The 23,238-nt window shown below is 43.5% G+C and overlaps 2 protein-coding genes across 2 annotated transcripts in view; one reads left to right on the top strand and one right to left on the bottom strand.

Moving 5' to 3' along the window:
* The window catches only part of LOC123771025 (uncharacterized), a 60,356-nt gene that overhangs the window by 17,892 nt on the left and 19,226 nt on the right, over nucleotides 1-23,238 (bottom strand). The window contains exons 19-28 of the mRNA XM_045763251.2: nucleotides 18,911-19,097; nucleotides 7,421-7,503; nucleotides 6,385-6,601; nucleotides 5,386-5,484; nucleotides 4,505-4,788; nucleotides 3,769-3,834; nucleotides 2,396-2,734; nucleotides 1,759-1,938; nucleotides 1,444-1,647; nucleotides 725-850 (exon numbers count right to left, since the gene is read on the bottom strand). Of these exons, the coding sequence (XP_045619207.2) occupies nucleotides 725-850; nucleotides 1,444-1,647; nucleotides 1,759-1,938; nucleotides 2,396-2,734; nucleotides 3,769-3,834; nucleotides 4,505-4,788; nucleotides 5,386-5,484; nucleotides 6,385-6,601; nucleotides 7,421-7,503; nucleotides 18,911-19,097 (1,785 nt within the window). The remainder of the gene's footprint in view (nucleotides 1-724; nucleotides 851-1,443; nucleotides 1,648-1,758; nucleotides 1,939-2,395; nucleotides 2,735-3,768; nucleotides 3,835-4,504; nucleotides 4,789-5,385; nucleotides 5,485-6,384; nucleotides 6,602-7,420; nucleotides 7,504-18,910; nucleotides 19,098-23,238) is intronic.
* LOC123771026 (trichohyalin) lies at nucleotides 8,361-22,812 on the top strand. The gene is made up of 17 exons (XM_045763255.2): nucleotides 8,361-8,824; nucleotides 9,538-10,392; nucleotides 10,539-10,637; nucleotides 10,820-10,945; nucleotides 11,304-11,540; nucleotides 12,186-12,362; nucleotides 12,609-12,764; nucleotides 13,438-13,593; nucleotides 14,396-14,731; nucleotides 15,420-15,602; nucleotides 16,433-16,548; nucleotides 16,916-17,030; nucleotides 18,061-18,165; nucleotides 18,936-19,103; nucleotides 19,484-19,614; nucleotides 19,855-19,935; nucleotides 21,247-22,812. Exons 1-17 carry the CDS (start codon nucleotides 8,795-8,797, stop codon nucleotides 21,452-21,454), a joined length of 3,279 nt encoding a protein of 1,092 aa, XP_045619211.2. The 5' UTR covers nucleotides 8,361-8,794; the 3' UTR covers nucleotides 21,455-22,812.

Here is a 23,238-nt window from a genome sequence, read left to right as displayed (position 1 = left end):
TTTGTACGAAAAATGATTTACTTTTATACTATAATATAAACACGTTACTTATAATAAAACATATAAATAGTATATATTTTTATATTGAAGTTGACGGGTGGAAGCTATATAAGCTTCCTGCACATATATATATATATAAGGATGGTAGGAGAAGAAAATATCAGTGTTCAGTGAGGATCCACAAGGTCTAGTATTGTAAAAAAATACTTAATAGTATTAAAAAATTTTAATACTTAGTTCTGAAAACAGCCAATAGAAGGTTACAAATGTATAAATAATTATAATGCTAATAATATAATACTTAAGAACCTCCCTCGGTACCTCAAGGCTACACCTCGACCCTCGGTACCTCAAGGTACACCTCGACCCTCGATACCTCAAGGTACACCTCGACCCTCGGTACCTCAAGGCTACACCTCGACCCTCGGTACCTCAAGGTACACCTCGACCCTCGGTACCTCAAGGTACACCTCGACCCTCGATACCTCAAGGTACACCTCGACCCTCGGTACCTCAAGGTACACCTCGACCCTCGGTACCTCAAGGCTACACCTCGACCCTCGGTACCTCAAGGTACACCTCGACCCTCGGTACCTCAAGGTACACCTCGACCCTCGATACCTCAAGGCTACACCTCGACCCTCGATACCTCAAGGTACACCTCGACCCTCGATACCTCAAGGTACACCTCGACCCTCGATACCTCAAGGTACACATGATTTACCAGAGCAGTAAGCTGGGTGTTGGTCTCAGCGTCCAGCTTTCGAGTCTCACTCTGGACCTCCTCCTCCAGCTGGGCCACCTTCCGCCGGTGTTCCTTGAGGTCCTTCTCCTTCTCTCGCAGCTGTGCCTGGGTTAACGCGGAAGCCAATTAATGGCAGATGTGGAAAGCAAATTTGTACATGCGCTTTCGCATGATAATTGACTTGAATTTTTTTCCAAGACTAGTTATACTCGTATTAAACAAAGATTTTGTTAGTTTTCAATAGCAAAAGGCATTATGTATACGCATGAGTGGTGTGTACAGATGCAGTTCTTAAAAGGGTAACGTTGAATCTTCTCCCAGGCGTGCGTAGTCAGCTGTGGGCGTGCGTAGTAAACAGGAGAGTACAACCAATCACTCTTACATGTGACACATTTCATGATTGGTGCACTTAAAAATTGTTTTCCAAAGTCAAACATTTACCAGGCTACAATCCACAAATATTGTCTGAAATACGGCAAAACAGACTTGTGCAAGAGGCCTTGTATGGCCTCGTATGGTTTATCAACTCAATATGGTCCCTAATGTACACATTACAGAGTACTATGAAAAGTAGCGGCTCAAAGTATAAGGAGGATACCTGTATACACACAAAGGCGCAGATGAACAGGACAAGCACAAAAGCATTGTTACGTGAGAAACGCAATAATACAGTTTGGAACTGAAGTCGAACGCCTCACCTCACAGTGAGTCAAGGCTTCTTCGTACTGCCTCTGCTTGAGGGAGCTCTCTTCAACCTGTTCTTGAAGAGCTGTGATCATCTCCCTCTGTTCCTTATCTTGCTTCAGCATCGCCTCCCTCTGTTCCTTATCTTGCTTCAGCATCGCCTCTCTCTCTTCCTTATCTCGCTCCAGCATCACATTATCCCTACACTCTCGCTCGTTCTGCAACAAACCAGTTCTTTTTCGACTTTTTTTTAGTGTGGAATAAATATATCCTGTATAAATTGTATTGTATTTTTGTAAGAACGACAAGCAGCCGTCGCCGCTACTTACCTGAGTGTCGAGGTAATGCTGTTTGATCTGCTCCAGTTCCTTCGTAACCTGAGACAGCTGTTGCCTGAGCATGGAGACGGTCTGGTCGTTGGTCCTCTTCTGGTCGAGCAGCTGTTGCCTGAGTGTGGAGATGGTCTGGTCGCTGTTTATGTCCTGGTCAAGGAGCTGCTTCAGCCGCTCCTGTCACGACGCAAGGACGACAGTGGAGTAAATTAGAAGGAAAAAGCAATATGTTACTATGAGGACAAGGAGTTGAGATATGAGGACAAGGAGTTGGGATATGTGGACAAGGAGCTGACAAGGAACAGGAACCTAACAGACAAAGAACTGGGATATGAGGACAAGGAACAGGAACCTAACAGACAAAGAACTGGGATATGAGGACAAGGAGCTGGGATATGAGGACAGGGAGCTGGGATATGAGGACTAGGAACTAGGATATGACAAGGAGCTGGGATATGAGTACATGGAGCTGCGATATGTGGACAAGGAGCTGGGATATGAGGACAAGGAGCTGGGATATATGGACAAGGAGCTGGGATTTGTAGACAAGGAGCTGAGATATGAGCCAAGAGCTGGTGAAACAGAGATACCAACACCAAGAAAGACCACTACGACACTACCTGCTTTAACCCACCTGAGCCGCCGCTACCTGCAGGCGTTCCCTCTCCAACTTCTGCAGCTGGTGATTGACCTCCTCCTTCAGCGACGCCAGGGCAAATTCCTTTTCCTCTGCTTCCTCTCTCTCTCTCCTCTTCCGGGCCGCCTCCTCCGCCTCTCTCATTTTCTTGGCCTCTTCTTCTGCCTCTCTTTTCTTCCTGGCCGCCTCTTCTTCTTCCTCTCTCTTTTTCTTGGCCTCTTCCTCCTTCTTCTTCCATCTTGCCTCTTGCTCATTCTCATTCGTCCGTCTCTCTTCCTTCCGAGTATGATGGCTCGTATCCTCCTGGATGGCAGGAGGGTCGTGTTGGGAGTCACTCTGTGGATGACACGTGAAACTTGACCTCGTTCAGAGAGAGAGAGAGAGAGAGAGAGATAAGAAAAGTGATAGGGAGGTATAGAGAGACACAGAAACAAAGATATAGACTGGGAAAGGTAGGGACAAATGAAAGAAGAAAGTAAATAGGGCAAAGCTAGAGAAAATAGACCAACATTAATGATACATAAAATATTTATATCTGGTACACACACACACACACACACACACACACACACACACACACACACACACACACACACACACACACACACACACACACACATATGTAAGACCAATCCTGGAGTATGCGGCCCCAGCATGGAGCCCGTACCTTGTCAAGCACAAGACGAAGCTGGAAAAAGTCCAAAGGTATGCTACTAGACTAGTCCCAGAACTAAGAGGCATGAGTTATGAGGAAAGGCTGCGGGAAATGCACCTCACGACACTGGAAGACAGAAGAGTAAGGGGGGACATGATCACAACCTACAAAATCCTCAGGGGAATCGACCGGGTAAACAAGGATGAACTTTTCAACACTGGTGGGACGCGAACAAGGGGACACAGGTGGAAGCTGAGTACCCAAATGAGCCACAGAGACGTTAGAAAGAACTTTTTCAGTGTCAGAGTAGTTAGCAAATGGAATGCATTAGGAAGTGATGTGGTGGAGGCTGACTCCATTCACAGTTTCAAATGTAGATATGATAGAGCCCAATAGGCTCAGGAATCTGTACACCAGTTGATTGACGGTTGAGAGGCGGGACCAAAGAGCCAGAGCTCAACCCCCGCAAGCACAATTAGGTGAGTACAATTAGGTGAGTACACACACACACACACACACACAACCTATTTCACTTTATTTTAGGCAATTTCTTCATAAACCCGTTAAACATGACACACTCACCACACGCACTCACCAAACCCACTCACCCGACCCACTCACTCACCATGCAGACTCACTCACCCGACCCACTCACCATGCAGACTCACTCACCCGACCCACTCACCATGCAGACGCACTCACCAAGCTTACTCACCATTTTGTCTTGCGAGAGTTCCTCTTCAGAGTTGAGGCTCGTCCTGCTCCTCGCTCTTCCCCAAGACTGTGGACATGAGAAGGAATCACTGGTGGACCTACATGTTCTCTTGTAAGATGAGCGTCAGCTCCTGGGCCCCTGCCTTTCAGAGGGTGGACACAAATTATAATGATTCCCGGTTCACTAGTTTCTTATCACTGCTCTTAAAACTGGTTCCCAGGCACTGTAGCCCAGCCCAGGCACTGTAGCCCAGCCCAGGCACTGTAACCCAGCCCAGGCACTGTAGCCCAACCTCACCGACTACGCTGCAGTGCCTACGGCAGAAAGTATGTTGCAACCACCAACAGTTTAATGGAAGCCGCCATCATGCAGAGAGTGTTACGAACTCAGTGCCAAGAATCATCAAAGGTTTACACAATCACCTACGAAACCTCTACATCTTTCTATAACCATGGTGGCTTTACATTTATTAATCAGTGTACGAAATTGGAATCTTTGCAATCCATGGTTATTATTGTTATAAACAGCCTCCTGTAGCGCACCGCAGCTCATAAGCTCTTCGGTAAATGTAAATACCACTACGACTGGGGAAAGATGTAGAGGTTTCGTAAATAGGCGTGTAAATGCTTGGTAAATCGTGGTCCTGGAGCCACAACAAAGTAAACAAAATAATATAAAAGTTCCAGTCTCCTAAAGCCCCTAATGGAAGGTAAACAAAAGTAATATTGTCACTTACAAAGCTTAGCTTAGCGGTGTGTTGTTTGAGGAAGTGGTGGACGTCAACGAGTCCTCTGGCCCTGGCCACGTCCTTCGGCAGGCGGTTCCTGTGGTCCCTGAGGTCACAGCTCACCTTGTTCTGCACCAGCCACTTGACCACCTCCAGGTCCCCGAAGGCCGCGGCCAGGTGGAGGGCCGACGACCCCTCGTGGTCCAGAGCGTGGAGGTCACACTTGTAGTCCTTCAACATCTCCAGGGACTTGAGTTGACCTGTGTACGCTGCCCAGTGTATGGCTCGCCTGCCTGGCACAAACACAGACAAGCAAATTGCTTTGTTTAGTGGGACTTGGGATATCATTGGGTATAAAGCGTTCAGTTGACAATAATTGAACCTTGGGTATACCTCAACCCGTTCTCCTAATATCACGTTGTATTTTGACGTATACTTTACTCATGGCCTAAAACTGTCGTGCAAGAAAATGGTAGCGGCTGGCGAAAGTGACGTACTGTCCCGTTTTCTGTTTTGGGTCCTCTTTAAGGTTATGATAAGACACTTTAGTACGACAGTTTCTTGACGTTGGGAAACATTAGGAAGACGGGCTGTTCCGTCTTCCTAAGTAGTAATGACGTCATTGGTCACTACTACTCAAGTGCTTATTTCTCTCCCAAGTGCTATATAGACTTACTGGATTAGTGTTTTCTCCCGATCTTGCGATGATATTACAAGATATTAATAATATTTGGCGATATTATTACTATTACTAGGCATTAATACCCCAAACTTCTACCTTAGTCGACCATCGACCAGGAGGTCTGGTCGACGACTGGGCCGCGGGGACGCTAAGCTCCGGAAACACTCCAAGGTAAGGTAGTCTACAATATAAATCTTAGTCATCTTACCTTTATCGTCGAGTGCCTCTGGGTTAGCGTGGCTCTGCAGGAGGGCTTCCATGACGTGGGTGTGGCCAGCCTCCGCCGCCAGGTGGAGTGCTGTTCCTCCTGAACACACACGCATCAACATGTTCAATATATATATGAAGCAGGGAGGAGCTATTTCAGATGTATATCACCAAACTAGTTCCGGAGCTGAAAGGCATGAGTTACGAGGGAAGACATGATCACGACATATAAAATACTCGGTGGAATTCAAAGGGGAGATAAAGTAGACATGGACACTGGGACATACGTGGAAACTGAGTGCATGTGATAGTCATGGAAATGTTAGAAAAGAGCAAGTTTTGAGGAGAGTGCAGAAGCAGACATGAAGGTTGCAGATTGAAATGTTGATATGACAATCCTCAAATTGTTAAGAAACCTATAGATCCTGTACACCAATCTGATGGTTAAGAGGCGGGACCTAAGATCAGAAGCAGAATAAGCTTAACCAGGAGTATAGACACACACATACAATATTCCACAAATATATATTTCAGTATTGTGATTTTAATGTGTATTCCCAACTCTACGCTCACCAACACTCCCAGTAACCAAATTCCAGCCTGATACACAAAAATTATAGTCCCCATAGCGACTGTGGTTGACATATTCACATTACAGACTGTTACATAAAAGTTCAAGTTATGTACTATTAATTTTAGAGAGAGCCTGAGAAAGAAGGCAAACCTGAACCTAACCAAGGTCCAGTATTGTACATGTGTATGTACTGATACAGCTCCAGGATTGTGTATGTAGGACTAGGATTGGTTATTTAGATTAAGGCTATGTTTGGTTTGTTTCAGATTGTTAGGCCTACAGAGTTCATATAATGCAAAACGTGGACATTTTTAGGTTTAAATAAGCCACAATAGCCTATTCTACCCACAGGAGCACTAGGTAATACTATTTTTAAGGCTTGATTATTTCCCCATCAGTATATAAACAAATATTACTACTGCTGACCCTGATCGCCTGACTTCTTGCTGTGTATATTGAGGTCAGCACCAGCCTGGAGGAGCAGGTGGACCACTTGCAGATGGCCACCCTCACTGGCGTGGTGGAGGGCCACGCGGCCCCGCCCTGAGGCCTCCTGGTCCACTCCGTTGACCTGGACCTGGCCCCGACCTTGGTCCAGGGCCCGCTGCACCCCGCTCAGGTCTCCCTGACGGGCGCTCCTCATCTGGAAGGTTGGGTTGTTGTTTAAGATTCGCTACTTGGAACAAAAAGTTCCAAGTAGCACGGGCTATGGTGAGCCCGTTGTGGACTTACCTGGCACAGGAGCGGGGCTGTAACTTGTGAAGGTTGGGTAGGGAGAGGTGTATGTATTCACCTAGTTGTGTTTGCGGGGGTTGAGCTTTGCTCTTTCTGCCCGCCTCTCAACTGTCAATCAACTGTTTACTAACTACTTTTTTTCTCTCCACACCACACACACCCCCAGGAAGCAGCCCGTGCAGCTGATTAACTCCCAGGTACCTATTTACTGCTAGGTAACAGGGGCATTCAGGGTGAAAGAAACTTTGCCCATTTGTTTCTGCCTGGTGCGGGAAGCGAACCTGCGCCACAGAATTACAAGTACCGCGCGCTATCCACAATACTACCAGGCTCCCCCCCCCCATGTATGTATACGATAGGTAAGGGCAGGCGAGCATGTATACCATGCTATACTCACTCCTCACCAGGTGGGGGTGAGGAGTGAGAAAGGTATGATCATGACCAACAAATGAGAGAAAGTCTCATTCACAGTAAGGTCAAAGTTCAGTTGTCTTGTACTTACAGTAACATATATAACTCATCTAATTGTTTATTACTAAAAACATCTGTTTCTGTAATTAGCTGTCAGCTCAGCTGACTTTTCAACCAACTGTCATGCAAGGTAGGCATTTATTTATTTGCTTAATTTCATTAAAGAATATTTCTAGTTCTGCTTTTATAAAACTGACCGAAATTTGTTGAAGAACGTCATGTTCTTTACAATTGTTCACGTGGGAGAATAACTTACAAATTTCCTTTGGGCCTCTGTCATGTTGCGTTGTTCTTTTGTGTTCCTTGTTCTCTTGTATTGTTCTTTATCCTGGCATGTGGCTCAGGCAGCCACAGGCACAGTCAGTTGTCACGGGCTCTTGAAACAGTCAGTATAACAGTTTCAAGGAGGTAAAGTCTCCTAGCACCGCACCACCTCCCTGCCAAAAAGCTACGAAGCCCAGGACCGTTCACAAGTATCCCACGCCGTCCTCTCACTCGATCGAACACGAATGGAAACTGTCACGAACATACATTCAAACGAACGCAACTATTCTCCGTTCGGACGAACTGACACACGGATATGCCACACTGTACGGACAAACTGACGCACGGAGGCGTATCGGGGTGACTATATCATACAGTGATGTGATAAGATTGTGATAGCAAGGGGCTCAGTGTTGTGGCATGTGTGTGGCTCACGTAAGGTTATCCACTTTGATGAAGCGTTCGTATTAACTGATAGTGGCCAGGACCACTTCTGCAGGGTCTGTGGCACCGACGATCACTTCTGTAGCGTTCGATTCCCCGATGTTCCAAGTCGCTGGAGCCTTTTCCTTCACCGCGTCCTCATAGCCTTGTTCCTTGTACCGATATTACTTTTCAAGTTCCATACACGCGTATCGCTTGTCACGATAATTCTTGACTTTTTATATTTTATAATTAAATAAGTATTTAAAAGAATTGTCAATTTATGAATGCTTGTAACACGTTTAACTTTAAGGAACACAGAAATTACATAGTGAAAATTGAGCAAGATTTAAGAAATATTAGTTGCGTAGTCTTCAGCTGAATACACACACACACACACACACACACATACATTATAATCGACAGGAATTCACGTTTAGATATAAGATACAAGTGAAACAGGTCGATATCGTTCGTGTTATCGCTGTAGACGCTATCGTGGCCAGATATCCGTCTGCCTTGGCGACATCCACTTCAGTCTGGCGGTTGTGTGTCGTGGGGTCAGCCACTCCTTCCGTTCCCCCCATCTGTTGGTCCTTCTGTTACTTGCCTGTTGATACGTATGTTACACTCCTGTTGATCCTTCTGTTACCCGCCTGTTGAACCGTACGTTACCCGCTGTTCTGTTCAAGGTCTTTTTCCGTTTATTTACCTGTTGATTCATTCCTTCCTGTTAAAGATCTGATTCCTGCTTTGTGTTACGCTGTTGTGAACAGTCTGTAACGGGCCAGTCAACTGACAGCTTTCCTGTCTGTTTTGTTCCGTTGTCTGCCCGTTATCAACATCTTTCTTACCTGTTGTCTGCCTGTTATTACTTATTGCCTGTTGGTGTCCTGTTATTCAGGTTATCTCCCTTATATCCTAAATTGCCACAAGTAAAACAATGACCAGCGGCTACTGGAACAAGATAAACGTGAGTCAAAACAATTTTATTTCACTGTTAGATATATTTTTATATTGTGTACGCGACTGTTCTTGCTATGTATCGTAACTTATTTTATCTTGTGATGGACAGTGTGTGTGTGTGTGTATACTCACCTAGTTGTGCTTGCGGGGGTTGAGCTCTAGCACTTTGGTCCTGCCTCTCAACTTTCAATCAACTGGTGAAGTGTGTGTGTGTTTGCATTTGCACCTCCCATCCCTTCCGGTTCCGCCATGTTGGCTCTTGAAGCTGTGAATAATTTACCTGAATTTACCTGATAATGTTTGCTCTTCACCTCTGCTTCAAGCTCACCGCACTCCACGCCAGTCCCACTGCATGCAAGTATTTAATTTCTCTGTGTAATGTGTTCTTGAGGAAGTGTTCTTGTTACTAAACACTAACCCGCCTCCTCGTCCCTCACTATGACTCTTTGTCTTATATCTGTTGGGTACTCTCATCAATTTAAGAGTGCTTCCGGCTGCTCTAGCCTATGAGAATGCATGCGTGCGTGAGTTCGTGTGTGGGCGTGTATATGTATTGATTGTGTCAGTGATAACAGTTATCACATGCGGTGGTCATTGAAAGAGTTATCAGATAGATCATTACTCACAAAACCTACTGATAGCAACGTTTGGAAACTATGTTGTGAAAAGCGGTATGTCTGTGGCGTGAAGCCTGTGTTAAATCATGAACTTTCCCGGCAGGAAAAATTGTATGGCAGCGAGGGAAACCTAAACCAGCGTCACGTGACATGGAAACCTCCTAAATACGGGTCGCAGCAACAACTATCCAGCAGTGGAGACAGCTTGAACCGGACGTCTTCTGCTGGCAGGTCGCCCGCCTGGGGCACCTCAAAGCAGATCCTGAGTAAGAAGCGTCTCTCCGGTAGCGTAGGAAATATAAACGTCCCCGAGGGGTCTGGCTCCTCTGGCGGCCAGAGCTCTCAGGGGCGTTCGTTCACCAGCACGGGGGAGCTCAATGGGTCCCTGAACGCTCAGGGACGTTCATATACCAGCACGGGGGATCTCCGCGGGTCGCTGAACGCCCAGGGGCGTTCTTACGCCAGCACGGGGGATCTCAGTGGATCACTGAGCTCTGAGAGACAACACCAAGAGCAGCAGCATCACTACAGCACGTCCGTCCTCTTGTCGAGACAAATCAGTCATGAAGATGATATCCGAGTCGGCGGAGAAGACGTGCACAGCATCCAACGAGCTGAACATTTTGCCTCCAGCGAACAAGAACGTGTCCATGAGAGAAGAGAAGAGCAGCAAGCGACCCAAAGGGATGACCTTCAGATCTCCCACCTGAGGCAGGACGAGTATGCCCGACACACCAGCAAGACTGAAGAACTGCACGGCTCTCATCATCTATCCTCCTTCTCCAGATACAACTCACAAGAACGCCTCGATTTTGCCACTGGAAATACCCGTCTGGCCGAACAACAACAGCACTCATCAGACCACTTTGTTCAAGAACAGTCTCGAGCGAGCTCAGAACAGACGAGGCACTTCCAAACACGAAGCACAGACTCGCACTCGGATCAACGAGACCAACAGGTAAGCTGATCCAGACATTTTGGGAGTATATAAGGGGGAAGCCAGGAGTTAAACTCCCTTACAGGCTACTCATGCCTGTGCCACCTCTTGGGAGGCTTAATCTTAATCAGTCAATCATGGAAGGTCCTCTTCCCTCCCTCCTGCAGGTGGTCCACACGGCCCGGCCCGCGTACGTCATGCTTGCTGACAGTCCAGATCATTCTCCAGTTTCGGACTCCCGACACAACTTTCACCCCGGCACCCAGGTCAGTCCCACACAATAAAAAAATATTTCATTGATTCATCATTATGAATCTGGACTCAATATGCATTGGAGGTTTATATATGGCCCTGTAAGTGTTTGTGTGTACATCATATAATATTTGCGATTCAGTAATTATATATCACATTATTTTATATTTTATTCCTCAATTAACGTGATTTCTAGGGCGGGTCAGGAGGGGAGAAGCCAGTACTGCACAGAGCGAGGATTGTCAGCGTCACGGACGACGAGGACGACGACGAGGAGGAGGACGACGAGGAGAATGACGAAGCCTTGTCTGTGTTTACCCAGGTAGGCGTAGGTGACACTAAGAACGACGTGTCGTTGATGTACTTATCCTCCAACCACGCCAAGTGGTCTGATAATGAACATACAATCTGTGTTATATAAATACACTAAATGGGGTACCTGGTGGTTCCCGGGTCGACCTCCAAAAGGTTATGCCTTTTAAGTGTTGGGAGCCCAGGACGACCTAATGTCTGGGTCGACCCAGTGTCTGGGACGACTCAGTGTCGGGTCGACCCAGAGCTTAGGTCGGCTTGGTGTTTGGGTCGACCCGACCTGATCCTCTAATATATATCAACCAAATAATAATCATCCCCCTAAAGAAATAATGCAACCTAATTTAACCAACTCTTTTTCCTGCCAGGAGCAAGAGAAGAGCCTTGTAACCACCTTGGAGAAGGAGGACCAGAAGGAGGACCTTGAAGGAGATCAAGACCATGAAGGGGAGCGGGACCATGAAGGGGGGCAGGACCATGAAGGGGATCAAGACTATGAAGGGAATCAGGGAAGGGAGGACAACACTGTCTTAACGTTACGGAAGGAGGTCAAGCGGATCACGAAGCTCAAGGAGGAAATAGAAGAAAATTTTATTAAAACTCAAGTAAGTTGAGCTTAACAGTTTAGCTGAGATGTGTGTTCTTAGCTGATCTTACTTTGCTGAAATTACGTAACCATTCTTGCTGAATGTTCTTTCACAACTGAAGGTGCCTAACTGCTCTTACCTGATTTTTCTTATGTAGCTGTGAATAACTTGCAGAGCATTTGAGCAACTTCCTTCAAGACCCCTGGTGATATCCCAACCCAGAAAACACACAACGTTGTCATGACGTCTGTCGACATTATCATATTAACGTTGCAACAAGGTTAAATAACGCTGTGGATAGAGAGTGTGCATTTGTGGGCCTCAAGTATCCCCACAAGCTTTGTTTTGCCAAGTCCCTAATGCAGGTTCCCCTCTGTCTCTTCCTTTCTCACTACTATGATACATAGATCAACATATAAAGAAGTCTTTCCTCCCATCGGAAGCAGTTTTCAGCAGTACAGGTGTTCTAACTCCTTGATGTTAGAAATACTCTCTGTGTACTCTCCAATTTGCTCTCACCTATTTTTGCCTGCAGAATCAAGCTCTAGCTCTTGTACACACTGCCTTATTTCCCTATTATACCAGTAATTAGCAGTAATGTATAGATAATATCCCAATTAAAGTAAGAAGAGTAACACTAAACAGAGGGGCCGGTGCCCTTAGGCGGAGCTGAAGCGCGAGGTGCGGGAGCTGACGGAGAGGCGGCAGAAGGAGGAACTGCGGTGGAAGCAGGAGAAGACCACCAGGGATGTCATCATCGTTGACCAGAAGGGCAGGATCGAGGCGCTGACGGAGGAGAGAGATAAACTCCAAGGTCAACTGTCTGAAGGAAAGCAGGAGGTGAGATGATGTGCTTAATCGTACATACTTGGCTCTATAACTACCCTTCTTAACTAGGACATAATACTCATTACTTGACTCTATAACAACCCTTCCTAACTAGGACATAATACACATTTAGCTCATGTTCTTAAAGGAGAATGAAAATTTTTATCACACCTAGAACTAGTTGTGAATGAATAGTTGAGTTATGTTTCTGGGTGAGAAGGCACAACACATCATTTACACTGAATACCGTGGCTGCAGGCAAGCGGACATGAGCGGGTGAAGGAGCTGGAGGAGCGGCTCCAGCAGGAACAGCAGCGCCACCATGAGCAACTGACCAAGAAGGAGAGAGAGGTAACCTCCCTGAAGGCGGAGCTGAAGGAGAGAGACAGAGACCTGATTAAGAGTCAGTCCCAGGTAATAACGCCCTTCTCACTACCTTCCTCTTCTACCTCGCCAGGGAGGGAGGGTAGTGGCTAGCTCATTAGGTTCTCAACAAACTAACCAAGAAGGAAATAGATACCCGGGGAGATAATAGATTGTTGTGGGTGGCATTCTGGGGAAGGTTAGATGTTGGTGAAAAAAGATCATGTAACCCACTAGGCTTCCTGTCCCCGACGAGGAGATATGGGAAACCACTAAAAAAATACAAATAAAGAAGTATATCCACAGTCCTAGTGGTGAAGTGGTAAGACACTTGCCCGGCGTTTCCCGAGCGTTTTGTCCTGGGCTCGTATCCTGGCCTGGGAGGATTTACTGGGTGTCAATCCTTAATTGTAGCCTCTGCTTATCCAACAGTAAAATGGGTACCTGGTTGTTAAACGGTTTGGCGGGACGTATTCTGGGGAAAATTAGGATTAAGGACTTGCCTGAAACGCTATGTGTGCTAATGGCTGTACAAGAATGTAAGAACTCTTGTATATATAAATAAATAAAAATTAAAAATTTAAATTCATAGCTGATGTTAATGGAAAAAATTATTTATATCTAACTCAGTAAAATGGTCAAATTCTGACTGCAGTAGGTTTTTGTTAGAATAATGTTACCACACTAGAGATTATAAGCATAGCTAATCTGTCACAACCCGCAGGCATTGGCACAGGAGAAACTGAAGAAGATGCAGGATCATCTACACCAGGAACAGGACCTCCATCAAGCGCAGCTGGAGAAGAAGGAGCGAGATATCTCCTCCCTGAGGAGCCAGCTACAGGAGAGAGACAGCGAGCTCTCCAGACGGCAAGATCAGGTAAGGCCTCAAAATATCTCCTTTCCTAGGAATTGTAACATCTCAAACAAATGGTTGCTGGTTTCAATGACACTTTTCATCTTCACGGAAGAAATCTCCAGCAAAAACAAAATATTTTAGATGAGGCAGCTATATTTCTTCGAAGCATGGGAATGCCGTTGGCACTAACATTAACCAACATTCCTACAAACACAAAACGAAACTGTCCCTACCCAGCAAACTGAAAACGTTGTGGAAACCTCCACTAACGTTTCAACAAGGTTGTGGGAAAGAAACGTTTCAAGTAAGGGTCAATAGGCATATATTTTCCTCTTGTTACAACTTGTAATAAAGTTGTTACATCTTGTTATAACGTTTTTATGACATATTAGAACAATGTTACAACTTGCTATATTGGATTTTTTTAACACCTAACACCTTTTGTTAGGTGTTAAAACTGGTTTTAACTTTGTAGGACTTTGTTCGAACTTTGTAGGAACGTCTTAGTTTTGTCATGTGTTTGGCGGGATAAGCCGGAGCTGCAGACATCAGTAGAGATGTGTGGCTAACCCTCCAATGCAACATCCACTGCAACAGTGTACCTTGTAGCCTTGTAGCAGATAAGAAGTATGCAAGCGATTGTTTGGTAGTGTGTGTGTGTTCTGTACTTAAGGTTACTGAGCTAGGTTTCTGTAACTGGGTTATCCTGTCGTGCAGTTTGCTGAAATGGTCAAATGTTGATTGTGGAGCTCTTAGTTTAATATCTTAGAGACATCTCTTATTTTGTGAGGATTGCCCACTAAGATCATGTCATAACTTATAGGTAAAGATCAAGGAGAAGCTGGAGCAGCAGGTGAGGCAGTTAGAGGACCAGGTGGGGCAGCTGGAGGACGAGGTGAGACAGCTGAAGGACCAGGTGAGGCAGCTGGAGGATGAGGTGAGGCAGTTGGAGGACGAGGTGAAGCAGCTGGAGGACCAGGTGAGGCGGCTGGATCACCAGGCGAGGCAACTGCGTCAGGAACAGCAGCGCCATCAAGAGCAGCTGGCGAAGAAGGATCGAGAGATTTCCACCCAGAAGACTCGGCTGCAGGAGAGAGAGGAAGAGCTGACGAGGCTCCAGGCACAGGCCCCAGCACCTCCCCTTCAGGCACCCCAGCTGGTAATATATACAAAATAAATTGTCATCTACACTTCTATGGAAATAAACATTCCATTTACCTAGGTTCTAGGAGATTCGAACCGGGAACCCCAACTATGTAAGGCTCTATCGACCCAGCTATTGAGTAGTTTATTTATTTATCTATATATATGCAAGAAGGTACATTGTGATTGTGAGGATACATAGCATAGTAATTACATTCTTGTAAAGCCACTAGTACGCGCAGTGAGTTTTAAGTAGTCTTAATAACCTTATTATTAATAAGGTTATTACTTATTACTTACTTAATACTCGCGCAGCAAGTATTAAGTAGTCTTAATAACCTTATTAAGACTACTCAATAGCTTAATCGATAGAGCTTGGGCCTCACACGCCTGGGGACCACGGTTCGAGTCTCCTAGAGCCCAAGGGAAGGGAATATATACAGACCCATGTTTGGCCTAAATACATACATTTAATTATCTATAAATGTGCTTAGAATCTTTCCAGGACGAGCCTTCTCTAGCGAAGCAGTTCTTGGAGACTCATTCCTATAGGCGTTGTTTGCCTGTGAAGTTTCCTATGGTTATCCTTATCAAAAGAAATCTTCCTAGGAGGAATCTTCCCATTCATACTTGCTGTATCTTTCTTTCTCTTACACTCACATAACGTGTCGTTGCTTCACTCTAAACCTGATATGACCCCACAGGCGAGGGTGAAGAAGCAGATTGAGGAGCTGCAAGAAGAGCTGCGGCAAGAGCAGCGCTACCTTCGTGAGCAGCTGGCCAAGAAGGAACGAGAGGTCTTCTCCCTCAGGACAGAGCTGCAGGAGAGAAATAGGGAGCTCGCCAGGCGCCAGAGTCAGGTGACACCCTCAGTGCCTCCGCTACAGGTAAGTACCCACCCACTTCAGATTAGCGTGCAGTCAATAACATATGGTATATCGAACTATTCTCCATTTTCTAATTGTTGAAAACAATATAGCGTTAGGTTGGGCTCAGTGGGCTACATTACGTTGAGTTGGATAAGACTTGGTTAGCATAGGTAGGTTCTAATCTTAGGTAGGTTCCAATCGTCTTACGTTCGAAATGATTTGTATCCTTCAGAATATTTACAAAACTAATTAATTATTTCCAGTAAAGCACTGTTCATTTGCATGTAAATTACCAGCACTTTCAAGAAAAAATGTTTACATCCATTACTACTTCAGGTGTGTAATCTTGCTATTCAAGTTATCGTAGGATATGGTAAGATTGATTTTATGTTTGAACCTAGGCCTAAGGTCAGGAAGTGGAACCAGTTTGGCTATTTAGATCAGTTACTATGGTAGTTATTGCAGATAAATGTCTTTTGGACGGTATGAGTTGCTGTAAGTTTTATATACTGCAACAGCCTTGAGTACATATCTGCGTGTAAGTCCTCATTTTGCATTCTTATTTACTTTAGAACTCGATAATGCTAGTGATAATAGCCTCTTCCACGTGTGTGTGATGTGAGGAAGAGAGTCACATGTGGTCAGAGCGCACACACACACACACACACACACACAATGACAGTACTGTGTTTCTGGACAGAAAGATGACCAGGACTGCCATCTTTCAATCCAATGCTCTGCTAAAAGGGTTTCTCTACCCCCTCATCCTTTCCCACCGATCCGTGCCCGAGTGAGCGTTTTATGGATTATTAATATTGTGTTTTTAATATGCATGACTCTATTTGTAGACCGTATCAGCTCTGGGTCTCCCTAACCTGGGCAACACCAGCTATATGAACTCCGTCGTCCAGTGCCTCTTCAACATCAACACACTCAGACAATACTTCATCCAAGACCATTATAAGTGAGTATTTGCAACAAGGAAACGGCGAGTCGTTGGTGAAAATAGATTGTTTTACAAGCACTGCTATATATATATTACTAGGTACACGCCAGGCCTGGTGCTGCATAGCCATCCCGGCTTGGTGCATTCTTTTGACAATTACTTACTTACACACCAGGCCGTGAATACTTCCTGTCTATTGTTCATCAGAATGTTGAGGCCGCGGTTTGTAACCCTTCCATCACCTCCCACGGGATGGATATGGGGTGCACACTCAAGAAAGAATTGAATCGGTCGGATATAGTGTTAACCAAATGGTGCTATGTTATGACAAGTTTTACGTCTCAGTGTTTCTAATCGCGTACTAATATTTGTAATTCTGTGGCAGGCGAGATGTGAAGAGGAGCAGCGCGCAGGGAGGGCAAGTGGCTTTGGCACTTGCTGGGGTGTTCGGGGCAATGGAGTCTGGCTCTGGGGTCTACGATGCCATGAGGCACTTCAAGGTGAGAGAGAGAGATGCCTATTTTGCTCATGTATTGGTATTTCTCTTGCTTTATTGACTTTTATTTTATTATCTTTGGTGCACTGGTGACATTCACTTGAGCAAAATAAATAAAGTAAATAAATATGTTCTGTAAGAAAAAGGTTTACATAAGTCTATATCAATATCTATAAAACAGAATGTTTGTTCAAAGTAGGAGGCCTGACACTTGAGGTTTTATATAAAGTTTCGTAAAGTTTCAAAATGACACATGATGGATAAGTGTAATACGCCAATCAGGGTCGGCCCTAGTGAAGCTCCTTTAGAAATATTGGCATCTATAGTAATCTCCTGCAATTTTCATGGGTCTGAAAGCGAAGATGTGGTTTCCATAGAATTGGCAGTTTGTTTTGTAATAATAAAGTCCACAAACACACACAACCTAATTAACTTAGCTTCTCTACAACTCCCTCTAAAATGACCTAATTCTAATTTGAGTTAGTAGTGGGTAGAATAAAAATGTTTGAGAAATATTGGTTATTTGGACCACAGTATTCACGAAAATAATCGTTTTATTTATTCATAACACCAATAATAACCATAATTTGTCTCTTGACTCATCAATTTGCACTGGTCATTACAGCAAGGGCCTATACAGCTTCTTACAGGTTCTTGGTTCGATACCTCATGGTTCATGAGTTTGGTCACTTTCTTCACTCCTTCCTCATATCCCATCTCTGAGTCTGTCCTCACACTCCAGCCCTTAGATAATCCTCATGTCCCAGTTCTTGGTCCTCATACCTTCCAAGTAGTATATAATGATTCTGGTTTAATGTCTCTTCCTCATAATTAGGTACCATTATGCTTTTTCTTGCTTTGCTTTTACTTGCTTCTTGAGGAGGCCTGGTCGAGGACTGGGCCGTGAGGACGTTGAGCCCCGAAATCATCGCAAGGTAACCGTACCTTCAGAGAGACAGAGGCTTCGATGGACCGTTCGAATGATATAACTTAATTGTAAATTACAAATAGTTGTGTTTGTGTTCCATGTACAGATGGTGGTGGAGGGAGAGGATAAGGTTTTCAAGCTGCATCACCAGCCTAAGGCCTACGACCTACTGGCCAGCCTCCTCACCTGGCTCCACAACGACCTAGTTCAGGTGATTATCATTTACAGAGCAATCACTTCTCTGTCTTGGTGTTGGGCCCATCAACCTCTGGAGGGTTATTAAGGCAACCACAAGTGCTTACTGATCAACCAGTAAGTATACTTTAGTCCTGAACATAGGACTAAAGTATACTCTCAGGTGTATATACATACCGAAGAAGCTGGGTATATCTCGGTGTATATATTTTGTCTGTCTTTAGATTAAGATCAAAGTGTATGTTCCTGGAAATTAGCTTTATTTAAGTAATGTCCATTACACACACAGCAATAACGAGAGCAGTGAACACTTCACACTGATGCACACTTGTAAATACACAAGCTACATTAATGTGGCAGCAGCACTGGCTTATACAGAGAAAGAGATTATGCTACGCATGGTTTGTATATTGGAGAAAGGCAGTTAGGCCTCATTGTTTGCTTGTAGCTCTCACCACATAGTTGGAGGGCACTGGCCTGTGATTAAGGACCTACATGTTGAGTGCCATCGGCAACCTAGAACCAGAACAATGGCCTTGCCCCACCAGCTCTCACGTCTTCTCTCGAGACTGATCCACTAACACTACAATGTAGTGAATCCATCACTAAATTTAACCTTACCACTCGGTCTATATTTCCTGTTTTCCGTCTCCCATCTCTGCCTCTCCTCCTCCTACTTTCCCCTACCTTGCCAAAGCTTTGGTCATAATAATCACTCCTTATCGCATCTAAACACTTATAGCATTATTGAGAATGACTACGACCTTGAAACTTGGCCACTTCCAGGCGAGCAGCAGCCAGCAGTCCTCCTCCTCCGTCATCTCTAGAACCTTCCACGGCATCAAGGAGTCGGTAATATTCTGCCCGGAGAAAAAAAGAATTGCGTCCATTGCCAATGAAAGTTTTGACAACCTGACCTTGACTGTCCTGGGAGACGAGGAACGTCCACTGCAGGTAAAAAGTGTCTCTGTCTGTCTAATCAATGGAAACTTTGCAAGTTCTTAACAGTAACTTAACATCCTTTACCTGTCGAACCAATTAAGCCTCAGAAAGACGAGCTCTAGTTATCTAACATGACAGAAATCTAATATCGTGGTTTTTAAAGCTTAAATTTCTCCATAAGAAACGGCAGATAAAGCACTAGACTTACTAAAGGTTATTAAGACTTTGCCTCCTATAGGAGCCAGTAAGTGTAGGCAATAGTGAATTAAGGCTGAAGGCTGCTAATCTTTCTTTACATCCTTCAGGAGTTTAGCAAAGATATAAAATACGCTGATTTAAAGTTAGCAGCAGAAGTTTCGTCTCTGGCATAACTAAGGTCTTACCTCCTGCAGGAGCTACTGAAGAGCCATCTGCGGCCTCAGGAGATAGACTGGGAGTGCCAACACTGTCGACGACGCCACAAGTGTCTCCATTATGCCTCCCTCAACAAGCTGCCTCAGGTGCTCGCACTCCACTTTAGCAGGTGTGTAGTAAGGTGTTTTAATTGTTTCAGCAGGTGTGTTAATAATTCAAAATTTGTGTGACATGCACACACGTGTTTAGACAACAAGAACTATGTAAGTCTCTGGCAATAAATTACTCATTCGTGACAAGAATATTACACCTTCAGATATCCTATAAGATCAGTCTACCAAATTTTACTCTATTGCTCCCAAATATTATAATGGCACCTGAGTATAGCTGACTATGGCATCTCCTGTAGGCACCCCAGCAGCATGGCAAGAGTCAACTTCCCAGCCGGCAACCTTACCCTTGACGCTATTGTGGACGGCAGAGCTCAATAGTAAGTTGGATTTTCTGTTATTTTATCTGGTAACTAAGTTTCCCACTGTCAAGAAACCCAGAACAGAAAACGGGACAGTATATAAATTTTGCGAGCCGCTACTATTATTTTTTTTAGTACGACAGTTTTTGGCCTTAGGGTAAAGTATATGGCAAATTGCGACGCTGTCAGGATGACGGGGAAAGTGTGTTGGTAAAGTGTGTTGGAAGGAAAAAGGGGTTGCTGGTGAGGTGTGAGAGATGGGGATATTTGATGGACAAGGTTGAAGGATACTTCATCTTTTTATACGGTTTGGGTAAGCACCAAATTTACCTGAATTTACCTGAGGGCCACTACTACTCTAGTGGCCTCGACGATGACAGGAAGCTAGTAGCTTGTCAAAGATCCCACCCATTTGTCCTGATGATTTTTTCAAGCTTGATTTTTAAAGTTCAACATAGTTTTGGCATTTATGGTTTCAGCGGGTAGCTAGGCGGCTTCATGGGTTTATAACCCTGTGAGTGGAAAAACATCTCATATTTTCAGTCCTACATTGTGGCTTCATGAGCTTGAAACCGTTGCGCCTTGTTTGTGTTACATCTGACGTTTTGAAGAAGTGGTCTGGATCAATCTCCTCCAATTGTTCAGCATTTTACAAGTCTTGATAAAGAGATTTTAAATGAGCGAAGAGTTATCGAGGGGGGACTGTTTCAGCGCCCGGAGTAGGTCAGATCAGATCAACAGCACTCAACAAGCTTAGATGCAGGGAAGACCTGACTTAATACTAGTTTCGAAGTGAGGGGGGGCTAATGTGTGGAACAAATTATCGGGTAGCATGAGATGTGGGATTCCTGAATGTATTTGCCCGATTTGCCTAATTAACTAACTTTTCCCTGAAGTTATATATTTTTGAAATTTCTTTTCTTTTGAAATGATAAAGCTTTACATTATATTATATATGAGTTAAATTTTTTTGGTAATTTAAGTTAAAATTAACATAGAAATATGACCAAACCTAACCTACCTAACCTAACCTAACCGACCTTAACATAACCTAAACTAACATAATTAAGTGAGTATTTCATGTTCTTAATATAATATAATAATATTAATTCAAATAAACCAATTGGAAACAATTGTTTGAAAATTACTCTGCCTATTAGGCGAATCGGGCCTTGCAAACTAGGCCGAGTAATGCGTTCTGGTACACACACACACACACTTTATAATGTAAATTTCAGCATGTAGGCAACATGAGAACAGACAAGGGGGTCGGTCATTTAAGAGAATAAGAGCATCAAATAACGTTAAACTTTCGCTCTCATGGTTCAGTTCTGTGACGTACGAGCTGGTGTCAGTGTGTGTCCAGCAGCAGGGATCAGAGGGCAGTAGCGGCCACTACACCGCCTTCTGCAGGAGCAGGGAAGGTAGCAGCAAGTGGTGGTTATGGGACGATACCCACCTCCACCCAGCCAGGCTAGACAATGTTATTTCCACCCGACATCCACACCTCCTTTTCTACGAGGCTGTAAATGACTGAAGACTTCATTCACGTGTTAAAGTATATTGTTCTTTAAATTGAAATTGAAATAAGTTTATTGAGGTAAAATACACACTAAGGGATGAGGTAGCTCAAGCTATTCACACCCCGTTCAGTACAACGTGTTAATACATACATAGACACACACATCACAAACAATAAACATATTGCCGAACATTCTGAGAGATAAACGTATACATTTCAACTTTAAATATATGAACAATATTCACTTCAAATGTAAGTACAATGTGCACTTTAAATATATGTACATTTACTGTTACTTTAGTCCTGGACTAAAGTATAATCTTTAATCCTGGACTAAAGTATACTTGCTGTTTGGCCAGAAAAGTATTGTGGTGGCCTTAATAACCCTCTAGAGGTTGGTTGGGCTTAATCCCAACACCAAAACCAAATTTATACATTTGTCAAGATCTCAACAGTTCACAAATTACTTCGGATACATAAGCTTTATAGTTAATATTACCATCGTCATTGAGTTAAAACTATTTTAATCAATACTGGAACAAATATATATTTATGGAAGTAATTTCTTGATCTACTAAATTCTCATATTAGCATAACTGAGAGCTAAAATATACCAAAAATTATTATTTACAACCGTAGGCATTCTTATAGTGCAACCCATCCTCCGAATTGACAGTACGATTTAATACTAAGTGTAATAAGTACACTTTCGTACTGTCATAACCAGTGCATAATTGTACTTATGGAGCTGTTACATTCACCCAACTCCGTCCCCCGATTTAATTCTCCTCGTTTTCTGTTAACACACTCAGAATTTTAGGATGACGTTTTCAATTCAAATTAGCAATACACAAGTTTTAAATATCAGGAATTTCTTTTTCAGGTTTATTAAACAATATAGATTTTATACAAAATTTTAAAATATCCTTAGTTACTTTACAATTTATTGATATATTTTAGTTTTGTTTTATTAGTTTTATAAAACTGTAATATCAATATAGCTATAGGTTAAGTACTAATTGTAATTAAGAAGCAATAAAATTATTATCTTCAAAAACTAAGACGGTTAGGTGAGGTTGTGGTTTTCTATTCAGTTTTTCAGGTAAACTCAAATATTCACAATATATTTGACAGTACGATTTAATACTAAGTGAAAATAAGTACAATTTCTAACTGCTATGAATAGTACATAATTGCACTTATTTGTCTCCTTACATTTACCACCCCATTTTTGGAGGACGGGCTGTATAGTGGCATTCTATGTCGAGAAATCAACTTTTAATTTTGTCCTTGCCTAACTAGTATTGTATAATTTCATACATGATGTATAATTAATATAATGAAAGTTTGTCCAATAAAAATTTGTGCTGCAATATTTTTTAATTTAAATATGTCAAATAAATATAAACTAATAAGTTGGTTTGAAGCTTCAAATATATATATTGAATGTATATATAATAATTTTGTGACTTAATAAACCAATCACTGAACATAATTCCATTGCACAGTGTAAGACAGATTTTGTTCAATTTTGTTTTTGAAATTTGTGCTTGTTCCACAAACAAAATTTGTTTGAAAGCAACACAAAAGGCTCTTGTTTGGGCTATTTTCTGATTGCTGAAGCCTCGAAAGTAGAGAAACGACTCATGTTCCTCTCAAACTTCGCTTTGAAAACCGAAGCTTGAACGAATAGCATTTACCATACTTTGAAGGCATAAGCATTCAGAATGTAGCATTTACTAAGGAAACAAATGTATTTTATTACACAGTTTTCTTTGATAAACTGTCTTGAACCTGTA

The sequence above is a fragment of the Procambarus clarkii genome, chromosome 65 (assembly GCF_040958095.1).
Source record: "Procambarus clarkii isolate CNS0578487 chromosome 65, FALCON_Pclarkii_2.0, whole genome shotgun sequence".
Classification (NCBI taxonomy): Eukaryota; Metazoa; Arthropoda; class Malacostraca; order Decapoda; family Cambaridae; genus Procambarus; species Procambarus clarkii.
This window is presented reverse-complemented; position numbering and strand designations above follow the sequence as displayed.

Excerpts from the sequence above, each read along its gene's own strand:
- LOC123771026 (XM_045763255.2), top strand. The coding sequence starts at position 8,795 with ATGACCAGCGGCTACTGGAACAAGATAAAC. Across the intron at positions 15,603-16,432 it reads CCTCAGTGCCTCCGCTACAG|ACCGTATCAGCTCTGGGTCT; the intron begins GTAAGTACCCAC and ends CTCTATTTGTAG. Across the intron at positions 18,166-18,935 it reads TCCACAACGACCTAGTTCAG|GCGAGCAGCAGCCAGCAGTC; the intron begins GTGATTATCATT and ends GGCCACTTCCAG.